This window comes from Kogia breviceps, chromosome 7, assembly GCF_026419965.1.
Source record: "Kogia breviceps isolate mKogBre1 chromosome 7, mKogBre1 haplotype 1, whole genome shotgun sequence".
NCBI classification, from domain to species: domain Eukaryota; kingdom Metazoa; phylum Chordata; class Mammalia; order Artiodactyla; family Physeteridae; genus Kogia; species Kogia breviceps.
In genome coordinates, this window is record NC_081316.1 from 14,561,494 (window position 1) to 14,571,311 (window position 9,818).

The 9,818-nt window shown below is 56.8% G+C and overlaps 1 protein-coding gene across 1 annotated transcript; it reads left to right on the forward strand.

Moving 5' to 3' along the window:
• The first annotated feature begins 7,770 nt into the window (after window positions 1-7,770).
• COX8A (cytochrome c oxidase subunit 8A) lies at window positions 7,771-9,527 on the forward strand. The gene is made up of 2 exons (XM_059070746.2): window positions 7,771-8,000; window positions 9,200-9,527. Exons 1-2 carry the CDS (start codon window positions 7,887-7,889, stop codon window positions 9,293-9,295), a joined length of 210 nt encoding a protein of 69 aa, XP_058926729.1. The 5' UTR covers window positions 7,771-7,886; the 3' UTR covers window positions 9,296-9,527.
• Window positions 9,528-9,818: the final 291 nt, after the last annotated feature.

Genomic DNA, 9,818 nt, shown 5'->3' on the forward strand with positions numbered 1-9,818 from the left:
GGTTTCGGTCAGAGCCTGAGGTGGTCTGAAAGGGACTGCGTTTCCCCAGTGTGAGAAACCTGGCCACCAGACGTTTCTACTGCCAGGCTTTGAAAGTGGTCGGTTCAAACACAGCAGGTTTATTCTGGTTTTTCTCTGCTTTTCCCTCTCCAAGTGCAGCAGAGGTCGTTTCTCTACCGTCCGAGGTCAAGGGTCTGGGACTGTAGGGGAGGCGCTGCAGAGGCGTCTGGGAGGCTGGACAGCCCCGTGCGGGCGCCTTGTTACTTGGCCGCGGTGAGGAAGGAAACTGGCGTTTGGTGATTCCCTGCTCTGCCAGCGACCACTCACACTTGATCTTCATGGTGCCGGGTGCCAGGGCAGGATCTGCATCCGCCTGCAGTGCCCTGGCACATGGTCATGCCCCCGGACAGGACGTTGTTGACATCCAGGTCCTTGTGGATGTCGATGTCACCCTGCACGATGCAGTCGTGGGTTGTCTTGTTGGTCCTGGTGGGCTCCATGCCTGGTCTGGAGGTCCTGTCTTCCCTCTCAGGGCCTGGCCAGTAGGGGCACTTTCTCCTGAGAGAGGCCTGCCTTCTCTCCCATGCAGGGGGCTGCCCAGAAAGACGGGGACTGGAGTTGAGAAGGTCAATATCAAGGACTGTCCGCCCTGCGGGAGCAGAGACTCACCCACAGTGGAGGGCTGGAAGAAGGTCTTAGCACAGGGGTAGGGCCAGTGGTGATAACCTGCCTTCTCCAAGGGGGGAGGAAGCAGCCCCAGTCACCTCATGCTCAAAGTCCAGGGCCACAGACCCCAGCTTTCCCTCCACGTCCCCGCGTGACCTGCCAGAGCCCTGGCTCCAAAGCCTGCAGCCCAGATTAGCCCCTCTGACCCAGGCCCTCTGAATCCCATCCCTGCGCAGGGTGGGAGAGCAGCCCCCGCGGGGGCCCTGCTGCCACGCGCACATGCACACGGTTTCTGCATTGCCTGGATCCTACCTGTGCAGAAGTGGACGAGGTGAACATGAAAGCCTGTCCTGGGGCTTTCGGGATCCCTGCTCTAAGAAGATGAACATCTGCTACAGGCTGGCAGGGAAGGGCTGCCCTGTGCTCAGCGTAGGCCACCCCAAGGTTGGAGGGAGGAGGCCCTGAAGGAAAGGGACCAGGTGAGAGGGCTTGGAGCCACCGGCAGAATGGGATTGGGGGGGTGCAACCATGAGCCAAGGTGTGAGAGCCGACCTGAAGGTGTCTGCAGCTGCCCGCGGGTGCCACCTGCCCTCCTCCGCACCAGGGCCCAGGAGAAGGTTGGTGCGCCAGGCCCTGTGCTGCTGGGTGGTCCTGGCCTGGCACAGGAGGGCGCTGTCGCGGGGAGTGGGCCAGGGGGTGTCTCATTCACCCCAGCCCCTCACCAGTGGTGACAAAGAAGTAGCTGCACTCACTGAGGGTCTTTATGAGGTCGTCAGTGAGGTCCCGGCCCTCCGGGCCCAGGCGCTGGGCGGCAAAGGGCAGCACACAGCCCTCGGATGTGGGTGCTGCCACCCCCGGGGTCCAGTGTGATGCGTGGGGGGTGCATTACACAGGGTCTTCAGGCGGAGCTGGGGAGGGGGCGCCAGGAAGTAGTCTGTACTCCTGGGGCAACCCGTGTCCTGAATGCTGGATACAAGGAACAGGAGGGGCAGGGACATGGCAGGAGGGGTGTGGGGACCAGGGATGGGGCTCTCAGGTGCAGGCCCTTAGGGCCCTCTGGGGGCCTGGCTATGACATGGGGTGTGGAGAGCAATGAAAACTTATGGGGGTCAGACGTCAGGAGTCCAGAGGTGGAGAGGGGGCCCAGGGTTTGGTGTAGTGAGTCCAGACTGGGGGCCCAGAAGTCAGAGGGCTCTGGACACAGAGGTTACAGCACAGTAGGGGTGAGACTGGGGGCCTGGTCCTCACTGGTGAGGCCAGAGGCATATAGCCTCAGCACAGGCTTGGGTGTCACCTATGTGGCAGGAAGGTCCAATGTCTTGAACATGACCTGAGTGGTCCTCGTCTTGCTGTTGGCCTTCGAGGTGAGTGGGGCCTCGATGAGCAGCGGCCAGTGCCCCTTCCAGGCCTCACACAGCTTGTCATAGAAGCTGTGGTGCAGATCTCCGTGTTGTCCTAGTTGGTGATGACGCCATGCTCCGCGGGGTACTTGAGCGAAAGAATGCTGCACTTGCTCTGGGCCCCTTTGCCCACATACGAGTCCTGGTCCAAGCCCATCGTGACGCCCTGGGGAGCTGGGGAAGGAGATCTTGGGTGTGCTTGGCGGGGGGGGGGGGCATCCAGCCCAGCAGCCCTCCCTTTCTGTGGGTCTCCAGTTTCCCCATCTGTACTATGGAGTAGGGGCAGTGGCGGCTAGCCTTGGAGACCCGACTGCCATGACCACGACTGCACAGGTGTGGAGGACTTCACCAAGCCAGCACCACAGTCACACCCGAGCTGGCTCGTCACACTTGGCCGCTGGCTGTGGGCTGCAGGCAGAAAGGGGTTAGCTACCACCTGGCTCCAGGCGGGCACCCCTCCCACCCCAGCCCACAGCCTCCTTGTGCCTTGGCAGCTGCACCTTTCCAGCCAGCTGCGGGATGCCTAGGCCAGGACAGCTGAGTCCCCCTGGGGAGGGCAGCACCCCGGCCCCGCCCCCTGCCCTCACCCTCCCATGTTGCTCCGCCCCCGACAGCTGTGTCCTGGCCTGCCCCGGATGTCTGGCTCCTGGTGACAGCTGTGCCCCAGGAAGACAGGTGCCCCTCTGGGACCCTGCTTCGTTCCTGTTCCACCCCCGCCCTGGGGGCTCTTTGCTCCCTGTTGAGGACAAGCCAGACCAGGGCCGGCTCTTCCGAACACTTTCTCCCCTTTTTTGCGTGAAAGCCCCCATTTCTAATTTCTCTGTGCGACCCCTAGCAGTTATAGAACTACTATTGTGACTGGCGGTAACAGAGATACTACTTTGATAGCAACAGCAAGGGGAGGAGTTTCACAGCTGCATGTGAAAGCAGCATTTATGTCCCACTTTATAACAAGTGTCAGTGTAGTGGAAGGAGCATGGACTTTGGGGTTCAGACCTGGATTTGAATCTTGGAGGATTCATTCAACAGGTACGAACTGCATACCTGCTGTTTGCTGAGCACTGGGTATACATCGGCAAATAAAGCAGATGTGACCTCTCCTTCACCTCATGGAGTGTACAGTCTGGTGGGAGTGGAGGGAGAGGGAGGCCAGAAGACCTCTTTGAGAATCCTGTTCACAGGCTCTGTGACCCTGAAAGTTATCTAATCTCTCTGGGCCTGTTTCTTTTTTTCTTTTTTTTTTTTTTGTGTGTGCTACGCAGGCCTCTCGCCGCTGTGGCCCCTCCCATTGCAGAGCACAGGCTCCGGACGCGCAGGCTCAGCGGCCATGGCTCATGGGACCAGCCGCCCCGCGGCATGTGGGATCTTCCCGGACCGGGGCACGAACCCATGTCCCCTGCATCGGCAGGCGGACTCCCAACCCCTGCGCCACCAGGGAGGCCCCTCTGGGCCTGTTTCTTCATCAAAGAAGTAGGCAGGCCTTCCTTGCCGAGTTATTGCAAATATTAAAATAAATTCCCTCCCTCTTCTTGAACCCTCCTCTTTGAACACTGGGCTCTTCCTGATGCTCTACAGGGGCGTCCTGCTGCTACCGCCACCATAGGGAGACAGTCCCCACCGGCCTATAGGGAGGCAGCAGCTGCCCTCAGAGGCCTGGGAGGGGTCTCTTCACGCTGTAGTCCTGGGGCTCAGTGCCCAGCACTCACTTGACATGCCAGGAGGGGAGTTCAGGCCAGTGGGGAGACTGGAGACCCCTAGCTCTGGTTCAGACCAGCTCTGTGTCAGATGCTCTGTGAGGTAGAAAACTCTGGAAGGTGTGTGTGTTTGAGGTGGGGGGGTCAGGTCTGACCCCCTCCCTAGGTCTCACAGCTCCATATTTGGAGAGAGCAATGGTTGAGCCAGAGTCTTTAATGGACAGGGACCAAGCCAGGGGTGGGGTCACCTGGTGTTTCTCTAACCCATGTATGGCCGGTAGGTTCTGGGGGTCAGCCCTGGGATGGGGCACCTGGGATCTTCCCAGTCCATATACGACCATCAGGGAGGGACTGGGGGCCTGGACTGTGACACTGCTCTCAGGAGTAAGGACCAGCCCCTCCACCCATCCCCAAGGTTTGGGATCTATTCTTACTGCTCCATTCAGGGAAGGGGTGGGGGTGGGGGGACAGCTTGGGCCCTTGCATCAGAGCCAGGACCCAGGCTGGGATCTCTAGGCCTCATGATGACGCAGGAGAGACTCCCAGCAATGCGAGCATAGTGGGCAGTCCTGGGGTAGGAGAATGAGGTCCCCATCCTTGCAGACAGCACAGCAGTTGCCAGGGTGTTAGAAGAGATCCCTGCCTCCCAGAGAGTCTGTCACCCACAGGGCAAACTTCCCTCCCTGGACCAGTGAGCCCCCTTCTCCATGCTTGCTTATTCTCTTTTTAAGATAAATTTATTTATTTTATTTGTTTATTTTTGGCTGCGTTGGGTCTTTGTTGCTGTGCGCAGGCATTCTCTAGTTGAGGGGAGCGGGGGCTACTCTTCATCGTGGTGTTCGGCCTTCTCATTGCAGTGGCTTCTCTTGTTGCAGAGCACGGGCTCTAGGCGCACGGGCTTCCGTAGTTGTGGCTTGCAGGCTCTAGAGCACAGGCTCAGTAGTTGTGGAGCAAAGGCATGTGGGATCCTCCTGGACCAGTGCTCGAACCCATGTCCCCTGCATCGTCAGGTGGATTCTTAACCACTGCACCACCAGGGAAGTCCCAATGCTTGCTTATTCTAATGCCAAAGGAAATGCCCAAGGGACTGACTGCCCTCGTCATCCAGTGGTTAAGACTCCGCATTTCCACTGCAGGGGGTGCAGGTTCGATCCCTAGTTGGGGCAGTAAGATCCTTCACGCTGCAGGGCGTGGCCAAAAAAAAAAAAGTGCCCAATGTGCAATATTGGAAAATGCAGCAGAAAAAGACCATTTTCCTGCCATCATCTAGAGAGCACTGATGTTCACAACTTGTGTGTGTCCTTCCAAACTTTTATCTCTGCACATCTGTTTCCCTAGGGATGTTTTCTTTGTTTCAGAAAAACAAGATCCTATCACACATTATGTTTTCCTTGCTTTCTTCTTATCTGTTTTAAAACTTTTTTAACTGAAGTGTAACAGGCATACAGAAAAGTGAACAAGTCGTGAATGTCCAGCCACTCATGATGGAATTATCACGGGTGGATGCATTCTTGTAACCAGCCCCCAGAAGCCCCCTCGTGCCTCTCCCGATCCTATACCCTCCCTCTTCCCCCAGGATCCCCACCACCTGACTCCCCGCCCACCACAATGCCTTAGTCCTGCCTGCAGTTGCACTTTATATAAACAGGACCACACAGTCTGTGCTCTTGGACATCTGACCTCTTCTGCTCAACATTATGTTTGTGGGAACCATCCACGTTGCAGGTGTAGTTTGTTCATTTTCACTGCTGCAGTGTTTCATTATATAAAATACCACCTGGGTTCACTGCTCTCTTGTTGATGGACTGTCCCTAGTTTTGGGGAGGGGTGGGCTGCTGGGGGACTGGGGAGAGAGCAGAGACGTTGGTATTAATCCAGCTGCCTTATTTAACCTCTGCAAGCCTCCTTCCTCCTCTCTTATGGGAGTTCTGAAAGAAGTCACATCACAGGGGCCACGAGGAAAGCCCTGGAACAGAGCACAGGGGTACCTGCTTGACATACATTCACTCTTTTTTCCTCCAGACGCAGGCGGAGGAGAGGAACATGAGGTTCCTCAAGAAAGACCATCCCTTCCCAAAGCCTCTCCAGGGCTCTTGCCTGGCAGTGCTCTAATCTGGGCGTTATTACTTTGTTCACAGGACAAAAACCTGACAAAGCCCCCCGTAGGGCAGCAGGGAGGTCCCTGTCCCTTCATTCTCCCAGGGGCAGGCAGCTGGGGTCTGGACCTCCCAGCCCTGTGTGCCTAGGCTATGCCCCTTGGGATGTGGGGGGAGGTGCTTAGAAGCCTCTGTCCTGGGCTGTTTGCCAGGGCCCAGGGCAGGGTGAGGGCAGGGGGCCTGGTAGCTGGCGGTGAGGCTGGACCAAGACTGCTGGACATTAACAATACCCACAAATAGGGTGGGGGAGATGGGGAGGGGCGGAGAAGGGCCCTGGATGGCTCAGGGCCTGGGTGCCCACCTCTCCAGAAGAAGCTCAGGCACAGACCGCCCTTTGGGGCACTCTGGGTCCATTCCCACCTTTCTGTGAGTACCCCCCTTCTCCCATGAGGCCAAGGCTTCTCCTCCAAAGCCCCTGTTTTCCGGGTCCCTTGCCGCCTCACCTCATCTCCATCCCCTTTAGCAGCCTTTGATGCTCTCGACCACAATATCAAAACTGGAACTGCTGGAACTTCTCCCTCTTGGCGGTAACTCTTGTGGTGGTTAAAAGCATGGATGTGGAGTGGATACACCTGCCCTGGAAACCTGGCTAGGCAGCCTTGGAGCTGTGTGACCCTGAGCAGGTCACCCAGTTCTCCAGGCTTATTTTCCTCATTTGTAAAACATTTGAAATAATAACAGCATCTCCCTTGTGACATTGTTGTGAAGGTGGAGTCAGATTATATAGGTAAGGCCTGGCTCAGTGGCTGGCCCCTCACCCCCTTTCCTGTTCTCCTCTACCTATTGTTCAGTGTCCTGCAATTCATAAACATTCTCCGAGTGTCTGAGTGTGTGCCCTTTGGAAACAGCGGTGAACCAGATATAGGCTCTGCCCTCACAGGGCCCCCAGCCTGGAGACAGAGACCACTCCCATGGGCCGGGGCTGCTGAGCACAGAGGCGGCACAGGCCTGGGGTGGCCAGGGAAGGCTTCCTGAGGCAGTGCCACCCCTGTTACTTCCTGTCATATCATGGCACTTTCAATAGCTTCTCATTAAGTGTTCGTCTCTTGTCTGTCTCTTGCCTCTGGAATGTCAGTTCTGTGATAAGGGAGTCCTTGTTCACCTTGTTCACTGTGTGCCTAGAACAGTTCCTGGCAGACGGTAGGGGCTAGGAAACATTTGATGAATAAAGAGTAAGCTGTAACAGTTAGCGGAGGCCTGGGAGTAGGAGCTGGAGTGGTGAAAAAGGAAGGCTAAGTAGGTAAGAGCTGAAAAAGTGTTCTGTAGAACATAAGATACAAAGAAGCAAAAGGCTTGGGGGTGGGGGGAGGAACCAGAGAGCAAGGAGGAAGGTGTGGAATACTTAGAGATGAGGCTGGAGAGTGATGTCCGGGAATTGGGACTTTGTCTGGTAAGCAATGAGAAGCTTTCAAATTAGGTGTATGACTTGGTTACATTTATGTTTAAAGAGAAGGGAGGAAGGGAGGGAGGAAGGTCGGCTGCTACTGCATGGAGACTGGAATTGGAGAGGGTAATAGTAAAGGGGGAGAGTTCACTTAGCAGGTTAATGTCAGGCGGTCGGACCAGAAATAATGGTATCCTGCAGGGAGAGGGGATTTCTGAGTAGAGATTTGAGTATGAATGGAGGGAGGAGTCAAGAGTGCCGCCTAGGTTTCTGGCTTATGTGATTGGATAGACCACAGATGTCACTCACGAAGATAGGCGGCTTTGGAGGCGGGGCATAACCGAAAGGAACGCCCTCTCTGTGCCCCGCCCATCGGTGGTAGGATGGCGTCTATTGGCTGTTTCGAGGAAGGCGCCAAAAACTGACAAGGGCGGGCGAGAGGTGTATCCTTACGTCACTTCCTAGGGACATCCGGGCCCCCGTTTTGCCGGCCCCACAGCTGCGGAACTTCCGGCTGGGGCCGCCATTTTGACTTCGCGACCTTGGGTTCCGGCCACCGGCTACCTGCAGTCTCCTCAGTGTGGTCATGTCCGTGCTGACACCACTGCTGCTGAGGGGCCTGACAGGCCCGGCCCGGCGGCTCCCCGTGCCACGGGCCCAGATCCATTCCAAGCCGCCGCGGGAGCAGCTCGGGACCATGGTGAGGAGCGGGCCGGGAAGGGCATGGGACATGCCGCCGGCTGCACCTGGGGTCCCGCGGCAGGTTGGGGGCCCGCCGGGTCTGGCGCGCTGCACCTCGCGGCCCGCAGCGTAACGGGGAGCGGCAGTGCTGGTTTGGGTCTGGAGGGCGCGAACGACGGGATGGTGCCCGGGTGACAGTCGGTGTTCAGTTAGCCCCAGGGTCTCGCGTCAGACCGTGTCAGTGCAGCCCTGTCGCTTCCTCGCTGTGCGGTCTCGAGCAAGCTTCCTTAGCCCTCCCTGAACCTGTTTACCCGTCGGTTCATTGGGCGATGCCTGACGGCTGTCAGCGCTATCATTGTTACCGCTTTTATTTATTTGAGGTGGGAAAGAGGACCCCAACAGGCTTTAGTAATTCCCAGAAACGTGGGAGAGTTTAACCCTTAGTGACTTTCACCTGTTTGGCGCATTTCTGCATTTGCCTCTGGCAGAACTCGGCCTTGAGTGCGAGTCTTCAGTGTCCAGGTTAGTGGGCTTCCGGTTAGGAGCAGAGTCCGGAGAGCGCTGCGGCGGAGGAAATAATAGTGACAGCAATCACAGCTGAGTCCCTGCTGGGTGCCTGGCACCGTGCTAAGACTGCTGTGCTGGCCTCATTCGGTCCTCGCAGTCACCCCAAGAAAGGGCCATTTTCTCCATTTCGTGGCTGAGGGAGCGGAAGTTTAGGAGCAATGTATTGACTTGTCGGAGTCACACCTTCAGTGGCAAAGAAGGAATTTGAACTCCAGTCTGACTCCAAGTTGTGCTGTGATCTTAACTGCTATCGGGCATATGGAAGTGGCTTTAAAAACGCTTACCTCTAGCCCCAAAGGTTTGGGAAGGGAGGGCTTTTTAAGACAAGAAAGGGGAGGTGCATTTTTTTAGAGTTATTGATCTGTGTGAAGTCCCTGGGTCCCAACAGACCAGCTTTAAAACAGGTTTAACATCCTTGTTCCTGTCCTTTCACTTTATCACTTGGTGGTGGATTTCCCCTAACTCAGGCTGACCCCCACCCCATATCTGACCCTTTACCTTAAGGCCTAGAGTGGGCCTTGGAGGCTCTGGCCCTCCTCTGGAGCCTGAATCTTGACTCCTGGAGGGGGCTGTCTGGGCAGACTGCTCGGACTACGAGAAACCTGGGGGAATCCTGACTCTGAGGGTTCCTTTTTTCTGTGCTCTGTGTAGGATATCGCCATTGGGCTCACCTCCTGCTTCCTGTGTTTCCTCCTGCCGTCGGGCTGGGTCCTGTCACACCTGGAGAGCTACAAGAAGCGGGAGTGACAGGAGCTGTCCTCTCCCTCACCCTGTGGCCTGAGCACCCGGCCTGTCCTGATCACGTCTGCTGCATTCCTGGCTGGCCTTCCCGGGATCCTGTCCTTCAGTTACAGGGACCTCTTCTGCAATCGTGACCTCTTGACTTCTCCATGTTGACATCCTGGGACCACATGTATCCATTTAGAAGGCCCTGCTCGGTAGGGCCTCCCTTGTAACAATAAAGTCTCTTTAAACCCTGCTTCAGAGGGAATTCCCTGGCGGTGCAGTGGTTAGGACTCCGCTCTTTCACTGCTGAGGGCCCCGGGGTCAGTCCCTGGTCAGGGAACTAAGATCCTGCAAGCTGTGTGGCGTGACCGAAACATAAAGAAATAAATAAACCCCCCTTCAGAAACTCATCATGCCTTTGGCCTGGGCTCCTGCCTCCACACTTGAGCTGAGGATGGTGTTGGGTAGGGTGTGGAGAAGAGGGCCCTGCCAGCTTACTGCCCTGTGGTAGGTCCAGTGTGCTCAGCCGTTCTCCTCGATACCT